This window comes from Bombus terrestris, chromosome 4 (assembly GCF_910591885.1).
Source record: "Bombus terrestris chromosome 4, iyBomTerr1.2, whole genome shotgun sequence".
Classification (NCBI taxonomy): Eukaryota; Metazoa; Arthropoda; class Insecta; order Hymenoptera; family Apidae; genus Bombus; species Bombus terrestris.
In genome coordinates, this window is record NC_063272.1 from 13,569,187 (window position 1) to 13,588,188 (window position 19,002).

At 40.6% G+C, this 19,002-nt stretch overlaps 2 protein-coding genes and 1 long non-coding RNA gene across 5 annotated transcripts in view; 2 read left to right on the forward strand and 1 right to left on the reverse strand.

Annotated features, from left to right (window-relative positions):
* LOC100646339 (sestrin homolog) overlaps positions 1-19,002 on the forward strand; it is a 146,642-nt gene that overhangs the window by 26,559 nt on the left and 101,081 nt on the right. The gene's annotated exons all lie outside the window — the stretch shown is intronic.
* LOC125384821 lies at positions 73-4,150 on the reverse strand. The gene is made up of 2 exons (XR_007223619.1): positions 796-4,150; positions 73-694 (listed from the first exon to the last, which is right to left on the reverse strand). It is a non-coding gene; the product is annotated as an uncharacterized LOC125384821 (long non-coding RNA).
* Positions 6,185-17,668, forward strand: LOC100646463. 2 transcript variants are annotated; one of them, XM_012307930.3, is made up of 2 exons: positions 6,185-6,400; positions 15,374-17,668. In XM_012307930.3, the coding sequence occupies exon 2, from the start codon at positions 15,575-15,577 to the stop codon at positions 15,839-15,841; it is 267 nt and encodes an 88-aa protein (XP_012163320.1). In that variant the 5' UTR covers positions 6,185-6,400; positions 15,374-15,574; the 3' UTR covers positions 15,842-17,668. The 2 variants fall into 2 exon arrangements, with proteins under 2 accessions (XP_012163320.1, XP_020718586.1); XM_020862927.2 differs by lacking the exon at positions 6,185-6,400 and adding an exon at positions 10,915-11,311.

Genomic DNA, 19,002 nt, shown 5'->3' on the forward strand with positions numbered 1-19,002 from the left:
TATACATCTGATAAATCATATTTATCATAACGTATCAAATAATTTTGCGGCTGGATGAAATATTATGAGATGTTATTATTGTAAAATTTATTTTCGCCAATTGCATCGAATGTACGTTCTTCGATGTCGTGTCACGATTCGAATCCCTTTCTTACGGTATTCCGCATGAAAGTGAATTTTCACTTCGCGTCATTTAATATTTTTGTTACCTATGTTTTGTGCGTTTGTCACTGAAGAGAAATAAAAGATATAAAGCAGGTAAGTGTAAAATAAAGTATCTTACAATCTTTACGAATACCATAAGTTCCAACTTAACGTTAATCTTATTTTCCATCCTTTTTATCTTTCGATATTCGAAAATGTAAATTTCCGGCATTACGAAGTTCTCTGTTTTTTTCTTTTTTTAACATTTTCGAATATGCTAATATACAAATGCATCACTGTGTTTTTACATACTGTATTATGCATACGTATAGGCATGATATTTGCAACTTTGAAATCATTAATGTTTTACGTAAATCTGCCCCTAGGTTACGTGTACAAACCTCTTCCGATACTCGCGTGGTAACGCAGCTCTCATTATTCAGTGCGTTGAAACGAATATATAAGCTGTATCCTGCAGACATCGGTTCAAATCGAAAAGTCAGACGTTTCTTTCCATTTGCTTCGCTTTTCATCGCTATATTCGCACTTGCTGTAATTACAGCCATAAACGTTAATCCTTACTTTATGATTTCTTTTATGGCTACATTCATCAAACATAATAGTCGCTCTTCAAACATTTTGATTACATACCGTGTAACGTAAGATTCATTCACACCAACGCCATACGTAACTTGAAATTAATCGCAATATTCAACTCGAACATGGTCCTTGTTCGTACCGGATCTTCTACACTTTGTCACCTGATTGATTCGATATCGTTGGACAAGCGGTAAAAGGCGAGACACGCAGCTGTACACGTTTCTTCTCACGTGGTAATCGATAACACGCCTTCCGGTTCGCACGACTCCACAGCCTCGTTCACCGATCGAGTTCCTCGGATCGAAAAATTCTGGAGGAAAAGCGTGCACACGAATTCCGGATCGCTCCCTCGGAGTTAGCCAATCTCACGTGCTTGTGCAGCGGAATTCAGCTAGTGGTGCATCGAGCCAAGTTCAAACCGCCCTGAATTTCTAACATGGTATGCGATTTCTGCGGTATCTTGGAGAGATGCCCAAAGTTTGGTAAGAGAAAGAGGCAACGGGCGGGTGTCGGAAGGTAGGATAGAGAGGAAAGGAGCGATGGGGGCTCAGAGGAATCCTGGTCAGGTCATTGCAAGTCGTAACTCGGTCCAGCAACCGCAAGTGGCTGCAAGTGTCTCGTATACAAGCTCCATTAAGGATCTAATTGAATCCCTTTCTTGCCGTTTTATTTTTCGGCCTCCTCTCCGCTCACTCTGCTATCTGCTCGCTTGAATTCACCATTGGAAACGGTATTCCTATTGAAAACCGATGTTTGCGCTCCCGTCCACCCCCTTTTCTGTACCGGAAATCGTATTACGATCACGCGAAACTAGAATCTTCGAATTTGTGTAATTGCATTAACACCGCTTTTTCACTCGACATCTTGGGTCGTGTATAAACGATCGGGGTCACTGACTTCTTCGTATACGTCTTTCAATTGTCTGACCACTATTCATCGTTGACGATCTGATATATGTCTATTGCAAATGATGCGTGTTACAGCTATGATATGTTACGTATACACCGCTGTGCAAAAATCTTAGGACTTATAACTCTGTTAAATGAAAATTTGTCACTTTTGTGAAATAATATCTGATGTCAATACCATTTGTTGTCCAAGAATAAGCGATTGCTCGAATCAGTGTCGCGTGATTACAAATAATTGATATTTCGAAAGACATTTTATATTATATATTTGAGTAGCAATAATATATTTGGAAATGTTAGCGAAAATAGTTTGATATATCCTGTTCGTATATTTGCCGCTATTCTTTATTCATTTCGCGAAACTGATTCACGTTTCTCATCTCCATTTCTCTATATAACCTTATACATATTCTACAACATTTATTATTAAATCAGAGCTCTATTTATTGCAGTATCTTCAAAAATTTATGAGCCAAGAGAAACCATAAATAAGCAGTACTATAAGGGGAGTGTATCCTGAAAGCATGTTTAGTTGATCTAAGCATTTGCACAGTACTTCGCTTACATATTCATTTATACGTTTCAAAGAAACGGCGGAGATCGTGATATCTAGTTGATTTACTCTGATTACTCGGAATTTTCCTTCCTCTTCTTTAAATTTTTACACATTGCCACGTTGACGCGTTGGCCATTTATCCTCTTAGCTTTATTAAAAACAAGCTTTAATAATTAAAGATGCATTCTTACGTCACGCGAGTTACTGTAGTGCGAGAGATCGTTCAGGCGAACTTCTACTCGATTGCTTCGAATTGCAGCTTAATGCGATCGAGTCTCTTTAAAGCGTACGAATAGTACGGAGAAACTCAGCATAAGCGCGTAGACTTGTAGAGGAAATGCGCATGTACTAAAAAAAAAAAAAGAAAAGAAAATTTATAGAACGATAGAAACGATGTTCAATGTTAGGCAAATTGCTGGGGGGTGGACACAGGAATTTCTCGATTTGGGAAAGAAGCAATTGATGAGTGCGTGTTTCAAAGAGCTCACACAAGTAGCAACAGGCCCTAAGATGACCTCACGCTACGTTAAAGTGTCTGGCTAATTGCGCTAAGTTTAAAGAAAGGAATAGAAGTACGCTAATTCTAAAAAGTTCCACGTCGTTGATAAATTTATTTATAATGATAGATTTATGTATAATGATGAAACAGGAAACCATGAGCTATTTCTTAACGTATTAATGTAATGCAATTAAAACAACTAAATTGTTACAACTAGTCAACTTTTGAATGACAACTCACAACCCATGATCTACTCCAACTAACGACTAACTAACTTTCTCCATCAAAACGTCCTTTTATACTAATTTTAATACTTCTACCTCGCACACGTGTGTCACAGCTGTTGATGACCCAAGATGATTACGCGTACCTTTTTCAATTACCTATTGTCTATAAAGGGCTACGAGCATATTACTTGGCCATATGGCCCATTAGGATTTCCTATCTTTCCCGACCCGTCAGCATTTCCACTTTTCCCTGCATTGTAGTTCATCGGGATTTTCCTAAATAACTCTTCCGCGATACCACGCTATTCTTAAATGACTCGATGACTTTATAATCGCGTCGTTGCGCTGCAACATGAGTGCATTAGTGCGTATGATGTAGATCATTAAGAAAAAGGCCATTGTGAAAGTTCAATTGTGATGCGAATGGGCGGACGATCGTAAAATATAGATCCGACACGAGAGAAAGCCATAAAACGGTGGATAGGGATAGAAATAGCGAAATTTCTCATGTAAATCCTCTGCCACCCACGTAGTCCACGCTCGGTTTGTAAGCCTTCGCGTAAATAACCAGCTGCTGCCTCTGAAATACCTATGGGAATATTATTCCAGAAATATTTTCAGAGACGAATTGAAAATGGGTGCGATATTTGATCCAATCTGTCTTTTCGACAGAACGTTCCGAATTTTGTTCGATTTCCAGTTTGTAACTGGTTGCGCGCTTAATGTTTATTGTTCGGTGTCGTTGTGCTCGTGTCAAACTCGCATATAAATTCTGACATAATAAACGTGGCACCAATTTTCACGTATTTCATGGTGTACTCCATGCCACCTCGTTTTGTTTAACAGTATCAAGTTATTTATCGAACGTATTCTCGCCAGATAAAACATTCGTTATATTTCCCCTGCTTATATTTTTCGTCGACGTGGATAACATTTTTCCCAAATATTGCTCATTGTACTCTAATTGCTACGTCGATAATTCGATACTAGAGTCGATATCGCCAGTGGCAACAAACGACCGCGATATCGACGTTGTCCGGTGATAAGGAATTTTTCATTTAGTTACCACACGTTCCATTCTGGATATCGATATAACCTCGAGTTAGGTTATCTCCACGACTTATTACATAATGCCGCGTAACGAGCATAAAGATATTACACTAGGAAGTTGTCCAAACTATAAACACGTGGCATAAACATACGTACACTGTGCAAGAATTAGATTAAGACAGAGGTAGATTAAATGAACGAATGCGGTAGCTTAAATAAAAAAAAAAGGGGGATAGAGAAGAGGTGAAAATAGGTGGAAGGGTCAGGGAGAGAAATTGGAAGATCTCTTATCCTTGGGAGGAGTCGAAGAAAAACTGATAATCAGTGGTCGCAACGAATCGTTATATGTACGTATGCTTTCTCGGCAAGTTGTCATAAATAAAATCCATTTTTTGCTTAGGTCATTCGATATCCTTAGTGAACTTAGATTTATGTCAATTATTTCCGACGAATTAGTTTTTTCATTTCTACTAGCATTTTCTATTCGTTGCTTTTATCGTGCTCTGTCTCTCGCTATTACCAGTTTTGTGCTCAGGGTGAGTTAATTCCACGAGGATTGTATCTTCGATTTTCTTTGACATTATCGTTGTAGAGCTTCTCGGTAGCTTGCGTTTCATAGCCATTGGTGGTTATGGCTGACACGCCTTCCACTGTACACGCATTAGTTCCTCCTAATCTATAACAAGATGCCTAGGTTGGTCTTGCTGGGTATCAGCTTGACATACTCGCAGCTAATTACGATCTGCGGTCACGGTAAGGGTTATTTCCACCTCAGCTTAGACTGCACCTTCGTAGGTCTTTACCTACCAATGAATTATCATTTGTGATATACGACGAACCACTGTTTAATGAGTTAAACGCGAAAGAAAGTTTTATCCATTATATCCGGCCAAGTTTTATTTTTCCATCGAATAAAATAATCTGCGTACGTGTAGTTTAAATATTTTATACTTTGAACGCTTCTCTATCTGTTCTTAAACAATCGATAGAGATTATAATGGGTATAGAATGATATGTCGTGGTTTCTCTGATTGTCGTGAAAACACGAGAATTTAGGTTACCGGAAATCAGGTTCACACGATTGCTAAGGTTCTGCACGGCATGCGAGTGGTTTCTCGAGTTCGCAAATCCACGGCTTACAGTATGAAGAAACTTCCCGCTGTATCGTTCATCTGGTCTACGCTTAAGACTCCCCGAATGTGTGTTGGTTGTTTGCAGGAGGCAGCTTATCTTCAAACAAGAGAAATAGAAGAAAGAGAGATAACTAGGAAGTGTGATATTTGCACCATTCAGAAAATTCGAAATCGATAATGCGGCCATAATGCGTCAGACACTTTGTTTCATTCGGTAGATCACGAATGTGGTTAACTGTTTATCTAACGATACGATGCATGTAAAACGATATGGTTGACTTTCAAATTTGAAGTATCTTTTTGAAAGAGACAAAAACCATTTCATTCAAATATAGAACAATAAAACACCTTTATAATTATCGTCGTGTTTCTTTTGTGACACTCATACGATACGAGGCTTTGTGTTGTTTACGATTCCTCGATATTCCTCGACGTAGAAATTAAAACGTAGAAATTAAACTATTCCCATTTTATGTACATTTTTCTATATCAAACTAGATAAGATAAGATTAGTCATTTCGATCGCCAATTCGTGTCCAGAAAACACATCACGAAGAATATAACCACATCGTAAAGCAAATTTATCGCGCAACTTACTATTTTGCTCGAATACTACAAAATGTAGCCATCGTATTAACTATTTCCAACACACCTGCTGCAGGTGACCTTCGATTTACGCAATACAAAATAGCGATTGCCTGGACCAAGGCATCGATCATTGTTAACCTGGTCTACTGTTGGAAACTAGCTTTCTTCGATACCGTTATCGTAGCCTGCGTTCCATCGAGAAACACCGTCAGCTGTCGTGAAATTCGCCGATGGTTCGATTAACGAGAGGCTGTAGAGGCAAAACCGGCCACCCGTTTCGTACACGTCGCCGTACTCGTGGACCAATCGAGCTTCGCCTCGAGGAGAAACGACGAATCACGAGGGTCGTATAGGCGGCGGGGATAGCAAACGGTGTAGGGTCTCCGGTTCTCGCGTCTGTTGCGCGTTCACTAGCTTCCTCCCCTTGCTGGCTCCCGTCGCGACATCGCTCTTCGCGGGTGTTCATTCGCGTGTCAGACGTGCTTGAGGTAGGACGCGCGTCTCTACGTTCCACCTCGTGCAATCTTCTCTCTCTTTCCCTCTCCGTCGAGGTTGAAGAAGGCCAACGTGTCCGTTCCACGTGCGCGACGCATCGACACGACGCGCCTTCGCTTCTTCAGACCGTTTCCGCATTAGCGAAGACTCACGTGTGACGATCGCGTCTATCTCGTTCATTTTGCTGCCTCGCATCACAGGTACGTGTCAACAGGAACGTGTATGTTTCTCTTTGGTCCGCGAGGGTAGTTGAAGTGGCAATGATGTAAGTGACAAGTAGAGACGTCTAGGTAAACAGAGGGACGTTGGAGCGAAGTTGACGCTTACGGTTTTATCTTTGATATTTCTAAAGATTCGGATAAATTGTTTTTACATTTACATTTACAACGTTTAACGGTATATTCGGCACGAAATTATTCGCCACTTATATTGTTTACTGTTTAAATTGTTCAGTAACGAGAGATTTAATAAATACCGAATAAATATTTCTCAATGTACAAAATACCTTCGACGAAACTTAAGAACTCAACGATCATCGTACATTTTTTTGAGATCAGTGAAATATAATTATCTGTTTCGTTCTTGAAGAGGTTAGTCAAACAGGCAATGTTTTGTATAGTTTTGTTGTTGTGATCGATATTCGTGTGACGTTTGCGTCACTGTTGGCAAATTTGTATGCTCTGTTCTTTCGTGATACCACGTTTAGCTTGGAATGCGTAGGTTTGAATAGTACGCAGTGGCGTATTGTTTTTACGGGTCAAACGTGAGACCTTGTAGATTCGCGCGTGCCACCAGCAGCGAGTCGGCGTGACTTCCGCAATGTCGTAAATTCGAAACGATGTGTACGCTTGTGCCATAGCATGACAATCGCTATTTGTCATCGAGGCAATGATCGGGTTAATCGTATGACATATTGTTGATCGTTATTATTCGATCGTTATTATTAATCATCTCTCTGCTCGTTAAATGTTCGCTACTCGAATAATTGCCTCGAGCAACGTCCAGTTGGACTTTTACCTTTTCGTTCGACGTTGAGAATGGCTCTAGTTGTTTACTTCCTCTTGGCGACGATATCGCGTCGCGCATGCCGTAAAAATCGTCTGGGCAGTCGTTCCATAAATTTGCGATGCTAATATCGTATACTAAAAGTGTATTGTATAAGTCGCACGCAAGCGTGAATCTCGTTGCGACAATGTTTTCCCACGGAAGCGTATCCGGTCTTTATGCCCCAAGTTCTGGCGAATTCACACTACGATCTGATCCCTCGACTACGAACACACCACCCGGACAATCGAGCGAATTCCACGATTCCACGCAAAATGTCTGCCGCAAATTTTCCGATAATGGGACCGCCTGAATGAGAAAAACGTTCTGCTCGCGCGGTATTACAAAGCGTGCAAGCGTATCTGACTGTGAACCATTCGGAGTAAGACGTAGAACTCATTACGAGTTTGGTCGATGGTATATTCAATCCTCTCTCTGTTCGTATTCCTGTGAATTATCGTTAGCATGCGTCATATCGCCATGAAGATTCGACGGAAAAAAAGCTATCGTTCAGATATGACCAACGTTTTGTTTGTATTATACAGGAACATTTCGAATTCTCAAGGATTTGTCAATAATAAAATTGGTTAGTTTATGAGCATGGAATTATCGAAGCGTAGACGAAAACATTGCTTAAGCGTTGTCAATTTTTACATTTGCTTTACGCGGCCGTAAATTATTCGCAAAGGCAGTTTCGTATGTCACGTGAGTAATGGTGGACGAAAACAGTGGCGAGGATGAACGTGAATTGATAACACGTGACGAATTTACCAGTGAGCGTAGGCAAGGTGATTCGTGCCGAATTACTAATACCGCTGCCGTGATACCTGTAATAGGATTATTTGCTGTTGTGGTTCAAGGCTTTCAGATTTATCCCGTCAAAGCGACCAGCCAACGTAAAATATCTTATGTGTGCGAATTATGACACGAAGCTGAAATATTTCTCCTCAATTCGAATTTCACGTATAAATTGAAAGTTGCTCGGTTTCGTTCAAAGTTACTCTATCAGCGTGTACTTCAACGATATCGATATTATTTATCGCGAGACAGTACTTCATTTTGAGACATTTATTTCTGTAATATTTCGTTCGTTATCGTCCCGTAATGCAATTCCGCTCAACGTTTGCTCATTTTTTCTGCCATCGTAATCGTGCGTTTATTGTGCAAAGAAACGAGAGTCGCGATAATTTCCTTCGATCTCGTCAATTTTTCTCGCGCTCCTTTTCTCTCTGCATCTTCATGAAATTCTCGAACGCGAAGTTTCACATTGTTGGTCCCGTCAGACTTGAGCCGCGTGCATTTAAACGCGCGTAAATACGTTTTATGCACTCGTTTACTAGGAAAATTGTGTCGCCATCGCTGAAACGTCCGGTGTAGACGTTCGCTGGCGGAACGAACAAAAGACCTCGGGGCGTTCGTTTCAAAGCTTTTGCGAAAGCGATACAGAATCCGTGCGCGTCCTCGAAAAGCCCGCTAGATTCGAATTCCATACGTACCCATTCGACGAATATTCGTCAGCGATAAAAAGGAAAAGCCAAAGTTCGTACTAAAGCGCGTAATCTGAAAGCCCGCTGCCACGGCAAAGCTTTATTGTATACTTTTATGAAATGTTCGCGTGATACGCTGATGTAAATGCAGTTTCTTTCTCTCTTCTTCCAGTTTCTTTTTTTTTTTTTTTTTTTTTTATAGACGTAAATGGTCATTCTCAGGTCGTCCTTAAATGACATTTTAAAATAATGTCACGCTTAAAAACCTCTCGAGCAGCTTGCAGAAAGGAAACTTTAGGTGCATACGGTTCTGGCGGTTTCACGTTTCTTTTACGACGCGCGCACTGATATGCAAATGATGTGCAAATTTCCTCGTTCTAAAACATGCTAAAAAGTCCCATCGCACCCGAGCAATTTGCTCACGTCGCTCTTCACAACTTAAATAATACCGTCTTCCCAAGCTCGTCGAAACGATTTTAAAATGAAATCTTCGCCGATTTCACCATCGGAACAATCCAATTAATTAGCATCCATCTTCCGGTCTCACCTTTCGTGTATCTCGATTCGACGTATTCTCGAAGAACTCGAGCGTATAACTGAAATGGAATAACCGACTCGGAAGATTCGACGGATACGACGAGTTAGGAAGGTTACGACGTGGAACTAACATAAGCAAACGGTGTCATCTCTTTCGTAATTCACTAAATTGCAACGTTTTACCTGAATGTCTTCGCGCGAATATTCAAGTGGAAATGTTTGCCATGACTCGGACGCGACTGAATATCGTTGCCTTCTTATTGGGCCGTCTTTAAAGCCGAATCAGCTTCGTTGCATCCCCCTGCTACGAGTCTCCAATGAAATTAACTCGATGCAGCCGGTAACGATTGCCATTCCGTTTCTCTGATCTAATAATGTGCTGATTGTATATTCAAACACAGCGGAAAGCAATTTCTTGCACCTGTCGTGCATTCATTCGACGCTCGAAAAGCCAAACAATGTAATTATAAGTTGTTGATCGTGAAAACGCACGTTTCTCTTATAATCGTGTGCTTCCTCGTTCTATTTTCTTTTCTTTTTTTCTTCTTCTTCTCCTTCTTTTGGTTGCACCGAGTGATACGGTGATAGAAACTCGTTTCAAGAATCTTGTTTCTTTTAACAGGAAACCATTAGTTGACTGGATAAAAGCTTGCGAAACTACTGTCACTGAACCGCCAATTTGGGTTAACTTGACAGAGAATTGCCATTAAAGACTCGGGGAATTAAGACGTGTCGAATATAATGGCCGAGCTCTCACACTGGACTTTCCAAACTTTTCATTTTCCTGCTTGTGTTTCTTTCGTTTGAAAATTAAATTCTTTTTTTTTTCGTTTCGTTGGTATTATGATTTTTGCGTTGGAAATGCAAGGGATGAGATTCATTTGGGTATTTGTAGACAGTTTAGTTGGAAACTCGGTTTCCTGTTTTAGCCGTGAACTAGTTCAACGATCATCGTGGTGAAATCGTTGGAAGCTCCGGGTATTAGCTCGATTTGGAAAACACTTTACCGATTTTATATTTTTACGACGATTTCTCGAGCAAATCGAAAGTAGCTATAAATTTTTAGGAAATCGTTAAGTGCTCCAAACAAAAACAGAGCATCCATTTTAGTAATGAAAAAGAAAACTACGACCTAGAAAAAAAGAACGCGCGACTCTCGCTTATACTTTCTAGAATGTCCTCTTTCGCGCAACACATTTTTATCGCAATATTCTCTAACGAGAGAGCGGTGGAACCGTTTGCAAAGTGTTCAACCCGAAATTACCACAATTAATGGAACGACACATTTCTCGAGTCGCTCTTTGAAGGAAAAGTAAGTCTCGTATATTTAAGTGGTTCAAACGTTATGTATATGGCTGTAGGATTTAACGTCAGAGTCTACCACTGAAAAAACTCTGATTACGTCATTGAAACTTCGTAATTGAATTACAGACGTTTACGCAGTTCTAAGAAATTTAAATATTTAAAACTGTGCAACATATTCAAAGTAGTAAAACATTCGTTGGAATATTTATGAGGCGAAGTAAATGATTTTTCAATTTTTATTTCATTTGGCGTATGCTCATAAAAATAGGAGTCGCAAAAAGATGCGGAATGTAATTATGACATTTCCAAGTTTCCATCGCAGATTGTAAGCGGCGTTCCTAGAGTCTTAGAGTTTGACTAGTGTCGTAGTACAACTCGTACAAGTTGGCACGACTCGTTCGTTGCCTTAGTTTGCTGTATAAATGAGAAGAACCGTTGCTCCATTTATTCTCCGTCGGATTAAAATACTCTAAAAGGGACAGCTGGCCGAAAAGTGTCTGACCACCGAACGTCCGCTTCTACTTAATTCCGCTGTACTGATTCTCGATTCGCGTTCCTCGTTTTCATTATCTCTGTTTTGTCAAATATTTGCCGAGATAAGATGAATCACTTGACACGCATATACGTACACAGATTGTTTTAGTTTACTCGATTATTTCGTCCACTGATCTTCGTCGATTGAAACTGCGACAGCTTTCGTACTAAAATATCTTCTATCATTTGATAAACTGATTACAGGTATTTATGGAAATTTATATTTTTATGAGTATAACGCGAGAAATGGAACCTAACTAGAGATTTCTTTCACTTATTAAATATTACAATATCTACGTTGAATATTTCATATAATTTTGAATGCTTCGTGCATTCTCTCGCATCTTTAAATTCCTTAAATAAAATACATAAATATCCGCACGCTATTTATGAAAAATGTGCATCCATTTTCGTCATTAATTATTCTCTATTCAGATATATTAATATATATATATATATATATAACTTTCCGCGTTAAGAGGTTGAAACGCAGCTTTCGAAAAGATCTATCGATGTTACAAAGTACCTTTATGATTCAGCAATTTTCGCATTATATGAACTCGCAACGATGCATCGAATTATGAATTTTGCGTAGCTGTTAATAACTCTCGTATCGCGGTGGCTCGGTTTTAAAACCGATATTCGATAATCTGATCGGATTAAAGCTTGAAATGTACGCGTGAAATGCACAAGAGAGGCGTTCCTGTATTGTGTTTTCGAATAATTACCGCTCACGTTTGTAATCAGCCCGCGTGTACTCTCCTTTTTCTCCTTTCTTTCTTTCTTTCCTCCATCGAGAGCTGGCAAGGTGATGTAACTGGCCGCGTATGCCCACTTGGGTACGGTCAAGCGTGTTGTTGTTCCTGAATCTCATTACATCCTTCAGCGAGCAATGAACAAAAGCAGACTGAGATAAAGTACCGCGAACTGCATCCCTCCGAGCATTTGCTCTAGCCCGGTCTGGCGATAGTCGCGTGTAATGGAATTTTTTATATCTTTCCCCTGTGCTTGTCCGTTTTTTGGTTTTTCCATCAATGCGATAACGTTTCGTTGCTTTTGCCAAACCTCGTGGGCTTTCGCGATGCAGCTTTATATTTTCGTCGCATCGCTAGAAGCGAAGATTACAGAGTAACATGATAAGTCGGAATCCCTAATTTTTACAAGGAAGCATTTTTACAATATTGTACGTTGTCGATCGTTCTCGTATTACTAAATAAGAAAATTTTCGATTCGGTCAAAAATTTTTCACAGTTGTCGACCTGTATTTGTTCAAAATAGGGCGACGATTTATAACGATATGAGCTGACCGATTTACCGAGCAAAGTTCACTGCTACGTCTATTATTAAAGTCGGCCGGAATCTGAATCACCGTCGTAGTTAAGTCAGCAGCCCATTGTATTTTGTGGCATGTGAACGTTGCGTAGCGTTCTCGACAGAGATTTATTACAAGCGACGTTGATTAGGTATCGCACTAGATTTAATTAAGTGGCTACATTCGTTTAATTTATCGGCAAGAAAAGCAAAAAGAAGAAAGAAACACTTTCCTCTTGCCTAGTTTTCCACTTGATAATGTCTTAAACTTGGTCTAATCGGTACTAATAGTCGTCGAAGAAGCGAAACTAGGGCAAAGCCCGATGCAGTACGTGGCAGAAAGGCCGTACCGATGAAAGTTCTCCGTTTCCGAACTTAATGCCTCTTGACCAGTTTTCACAGCTTATTATTGATGATTCGTTTCTCCTGAGAAACGGCCGACTCGCTCGAACACGTACTTTGAACGGTCTTATTTTTTCGCTGAAAGATTTATTACTCGCTCGAATCCGTCAGACTCTTAAAATTCTTCCTTTCGACCGTCTTACTCATTTTCATGTAGGAATTTCTCAATTGCGTACTATCCGTCGTTCGATTAGCTTCCTAACGTGTTACGCATTAAATACTTGCTTCCTCGAGAGATTTGTGATTCTGATTAGTTATTTACTCTACGCATAGCGTACGTACACATCGTAATTAGGTATAATAGAGGATTATAAGTTCGAGTAATTAAAGTGCTATTTAAATGCTACAAATCTTGTCACTTTGTGCCATTCTCCGCGAGAGGAGAAAGCAATTTAGCATCTTTAACCTTCGCGTTACTAGACTTCAATATCCACGAAGTGTTCGTCGTATTACATAATTGCTTACATTATAGAAATATTGTAACGATTTGCTCGCGGTTAACTTATTTATGATGGAACAAAATTTCATAATTGGATTCATATGAAGATTACAAAACCTCGATAAAACGCAAATCTGACTGTTTTTCTCTTGTGATGTTTTCACATAGGAAGCTATATGCCCTAACGTGAATCCAATATTCCTTATCACGTAAATGTTTGTTGTATCGTGTTTACTGAGAACTGTATCGTAAAATTTTATTTTCCCGATTCAGACGGTAAGAGACTACGTAAGATAAAACGACGGTTAAAAACGTTTGTGAATGTTGCGTAAAATTAAGGATAAAAAAAGGAGTAGTTGAGCAATAACTTAACTTGCTTTTATAGGCTTTTGTAGGCTTTTATTCGCGAAAATGATCAAGTACAATATTACAATGAAGTAGCGAAGTTAAAATAGTTGCTCAAATCACAGCCAAACTGTACACTAGACCAGCCTCGTGGTCGAATGCTAGCAGTTTTTGTATGTTGCGTTTGTAGGTGTTGAGGGGCGAGGGGAAGATCCTGATTGTCCTACGTCATAGGGAAAGTGCAATGTTGGGCCGTGTGCAAAGACCAGGTCAAAACCTAATGGTTTGCTGTCAGGTAGCATGAAATGGCGTGGATTTGGGTATAGTCGTTGTCACATGAACGTCGTCGACGCTGACCTACCGAATTTCTTATTAACAGGTTAACGTTGTTTGCGTTGTAATCGTATGGTATCACCTGCAGTGAATCGCGGCTAAAGTTTCGTGGCTCAAGCCCGCGAGTTTCGGTTGGTTTAGCAGTCAACTTGGCTCGGTGTTCGCTGAAGCTATGGTGGAATAGCTGAAGTTGCTTCGATTAATTCTCGTTTCTGGCCGCGCGGGAAGTTGATGGAGCGCCCACGGCATCGGTGTCTGCGTATTAAATGCTCATAAATCCGAAGCACCTGCTAGCTAAATCTCCAGTCGCGAGTTGAATTTCGTAGCTTCGTTTGCCGCTTAATGGCCGCATTAAGCCTGGCGAAAGCTGGCATATTGTGTTTTCCTATTTTCCACGTGTAACGAGAGCTTAACATTTTCAATGAATTTCTACCGGAGAAGTTTCAAGTTCTCGCTGGGATTAATATCGTAGTAGCGTGGGCAAAAGGCCTAAGAGATATTGGGCGAACCATAAATAATGTCGCTGGAAAGCCTAAGCCTAAGCCTAAAGCCTAAGACAGGCCCAATGTATCGTCGGTTCTTCAATGGAATAGTTATGCGGAAAAGGCCTGTCTGACCTTGGCCACGAATGGTTGGGAAACACGTGCGTGGTGGGGCTAAACAAAAGACAAAGGGATGCTAAGGGACAAGGATGAGTTGGCAGGCAGTGTTAGTTGAGAAGTCATAGAGTGCGAATCGCGTTGTCAAGAGAGTGTAGTCCGCGTGTGCGAGAGCGTTGGAACCGTGGTGACGAGAATTGCAAATTAACTATTTAGTTGTCCTAATTATAGTACATTGTTTTATTTAGTTCACGTTAAACAATCATCGTTTCCTGTCTAACCAACACATGTTTAATCTAAATTAAATAAACTAATTATAGTAAGATCCTACAATATTTCGTTACATATTCTCAGAAACGAAGAGGTAATACAATTTAGTACATAATTCTTCGAGAATCGTATTTTTGTTTATCGATCTTAGGTCCGTTTTTATGGACCGCCGGCTGCTAAACAAGTTTGCAGTTCACTAACACTTGAATAAAAATATCCGCAACTCGGTTTCAATACGGTGTACCTTCTATGCTTCTTTTTCTCGTATTTTCACTCCGTTCGGAAGCAATTAGCATCGGTCAACATATTCTTATTCAGTGAAAAGATATAATGCTCATAGAGAAGATATTCTATCGTCGTCGATAAGCTGATAAGTGTCGCATGTTTCGCGGCGAATCACAGCCTCGAGTCAGTTAGATTAGATTATTTGTATCTTTTATAAAAATTAGAACGGTGGAAGATAAGATAAAGCAACGTCTCATCTATCAACTCGACTATTGTTCGCGTAATTGACGTCCAAACAATCTACACCGGTGTCCCCTTGATTAACTCTGTATTGTCTTGCAGGTAGCGGAACACCGGTGGTATCAGCCTTGAGAACGTCCAAACACGCAACCTGACTCTACGAATAAGACACCGGTGAACAAGCAGTGACTTTTTCAAAAGAAACCGGATGCTCCAGTTCGCCTGGAAAACGTCAAAACGACAGCAAACGAATAGAAACAAAGAATTCTGTCAAAGCATACGGTGAAGAACGAAGGATCAAACATGATGACTCGTATGCTACTGCAAGAACCTGGATGGAAGATCGAGCGCAAAGGTTCAGCGTTGTTGCTTCGGAGGGACAGCTCGCATTTGAAGAGCGGTCGAGTCTGTTTCCGGTGCGACGTCGAAGTCCATGAATTCGAGCGTGACGAGGATTACACGATCGAGGCGGAACCGGAGGCAGCTGCCAGTCCGCTGGCAATGTGTGCCAGTTGCCTGGCGGCTCTTTGCGTGACCGTGATTCTACCGTGGTTGTTGATCGGTGGTTAAACACGAACTGACGATTTTGGGGGGGTATTGGGCGATCGTATAACCTCTGGCAACGGAAGTCGTCCGAGGATTGCTCAAAGATGATGAGACAATTGCTTGACGCGTAGGTGGAACACAGAGAGATCGTTGATTACGAAAGGTCTGTTGGAATCGCTGATAGATGGAAGACGAAGAGGATCAGGTGGATTTCAGCATTCGTTGAAGAGATTCTCATCGAGAGGCTCGACATGGAAATGGATAAAGTTCCTAAACGTGGTAGTTTCGTTAAAACGAGTGTTGCCAGCTTATACATTGACGATGCATGTAATTATTTATACGATCGGTATGACTTCCTTGAAACGAAAGAAACACGAAGGAATTTCTGAATCGTGAAATGCCTTTGGCGTTTCTTTCTCCGAAAGAAAAAAGTATTTTTGAACGAGAGAGACTAAACCTCGTCTCTAAAACACCCTACGACTTTATGTTTATTCGTTGATTTTTGTCGTTTGCTTTAAGTTTCCGTTCCGTAGCGAGAAACACGATTCCACGACAGAAACGCGGTCTTTAGATGGACTCGCGGTTCAAGTAGATTTTGCGCAAGTCGAGAGAAAGAAAACTGCTCGGCATGGACGTTCTGCATAGATGCGGAAAACGAGATGAGAAAAAAAAAAAAAAACACATCAAAGGGAAAAGGGTGTATCCGAGCGTACATTAAACCTCCTTACTCGTTTGATGGTATCGACAAATCCTCCATGTAGTCTCTGAAACGAAGGCGATCTTGTGCCAAACGAGAGTAGAATACTCGAGATATTCGTTGAAACCTTTCGTGATTCGCAGTCCGCTTACTTTTGCACACGCAAACACACGTTCTTTTCTCAATACTAGCTGCATCGCGGCCTGAACGCGCGTGCATTCGTATACACGTACATCTTCCTTTTCTTCTTCTATCGATGTTCCGTGTAATAATCGAGTCGTTACATCTCATTCGAACGGGAAAATATAATGCACGATACACATCGGCCTTGTTCTCCTCCTTCGATATCGTTTCGAAACAATAATCTTACCGTTGCGTTGAGCGGATTCCGCTTCTATTCCGACGTCCGCGTTCGATTCTCCCGATCAATTACATATTTTTCGCGGGCACAGTCCGGGGACTTGGTAAAACTTACAAAGTTCTGCACGGTGCCAAGTCAGCAAATGGAAAAGTTGGAGAACGACGAACCGGCGTCGGATTGAGAAATCGAGCGAAGTTTCGAACCCGTCGACTATCGATAACGTTACAGTCCGTTGCCTGCCGAACAAATTTCCAGAAACCAGAGAATCAACGGTACGTCGAATAAATTTCGGCTGGACGTCATATTGGATGCTCGGATCTGGAATGATTTTTGTTACGATAATAACGCGATTTTAAATGACACGTTGTAAATATTTAAGTATCTATAGCTGAATTTGAAATTGTGAATTTGTATTTGCGAGCATCTTTAAATGCTTCGAAGATCGTTGCAACCATCGTTGGTGTTTTCGATTAACTTAAACGTAGACTGTGGCGGTGTTCTCGCGATCAATTTACACGAACCCCGAATCTGGCAATACCCAGATTACCACGCAGAACGTCTTCGATAAATCATCTGTGCGTATGGGTGCGGAATTTTGAGAGTGAGAAAGAGAGCAAGAGATTTCTAAATATAAACCGATGATTGATCGTACGTGTATAAAAGTGGTGTATTCGGGGAGAGCACGAAGATACGAACGTCTGGGATAACGTGTGAGGTTCTATCAAACGATTCCAATCAATCAGTGTAAAATACTATTTGTTTATATTTCTAATAAAATTCTGAACGAGCTGTATGTTGGTGATTTTTGTATATTACACCTTTGACCTAACTCTTTGCGGATATTAATCATCGTTACTCTCTTTGCATTTGTACATCCTGTTTCTACGTCGACGAGCACGCATTTCGTATTTCATATAAATATATAACACGCATAGTTTTCGGAATGAGAACAGGCGATGCTTCCATCGTTCTTTAATCCCATCGCCGATCGATTTCGATTGCTTTGCAATTGTAGCGTAGCCGGAGCCAATTTGCAGGGTGCAAATTCCGCGTTTAGATTTTCTTTTCAAGCGAAATAACTTGGATAATGGTTTTAATACGTTGCCGGTGATAACAGCCGCGTTGTCAAGGTAGAGAGTGTCCGTTTGTATCGGTGCGATGCCTCGAATATTCGCTTCTTTTCCCACTTGCTGTTCCCTTTTGTTCAAAATTTCTCTTGAAATCGTTTAAAAGATCAAAGAGACTATAGACGCAGGACATGATAAATACACACAAAGTTGATAAATCACCGTTAGGACTTTACGCGTTACCCTCGCTGGGTTCGTAAGTGAAAAGAAGTGCCTTTGTTTTTAATGGATCGCATCCTATCGATACATCGGTATTTTAATCATTTGCAGGGATATTGCCGCAAAAAGCCAATAAACGTCACTTGGAACGAGGACAAAGTCACCGAAGTGAAAAGAAAAGAGGTCGTGTAAATTTTGTCCAAACCCTGCTTGCTCTTTGACGTCTGACCGTGAAATTCTCGCACCGCCTCGTAAACCTCGATGAAATGCGCGAGAATTTAATTTCCCAGTTAACGTGATCGCATAAATATACATCGCGGTTCTCGCTGCTTCTCTTTTATTCGTTCGTGAATACGCGCGAGATCAGGCCAGATTTCGGTGACCGTTCCTTTAGCCAGCAATTTCCGGAAGGCGGCCACGTTATCTCTATTTTATGCAAACAATCGGTGATAACAACAATGATCAATGTTTCTTCAACGTTGACTGTACAGCAAACAAATTAAAAAAAGAAACGTTTCGGTAGAATTATGATAGCCCTGTAAAGATCATTGACAATGGCCAACTTCGATTTCGTAGAACTAGATGCCATTGTTTGATGATGTACTATGTAGAGTATCGCTCGATACACAGCTGTAAACGTCGTGTTATTTTCTCGGTACACGTTGAAAGTAGTATCAGACAAAGACAGGTAAATAACGCATCGATTGTAGTGTAAATGTTTGAACAGATTTCACTGATATGCATTCCTTCCTACCATTTATAAAGACTCGAATAGCTAAAGCCATCTTCAAGGCGAAATATGCACTTGATATTCTTTCTCGGTTTCCGTTAAAATATCATC

Excerpts from the sequence above, each read along its gene's own strand:
- LOC100646463 (XM_012307930.3), top strand. The coding sequence starts at position 15,575 with ATGATGACTCGTATGCTACTGCAAGAACCTGGATGGAAGATCGAGCGC.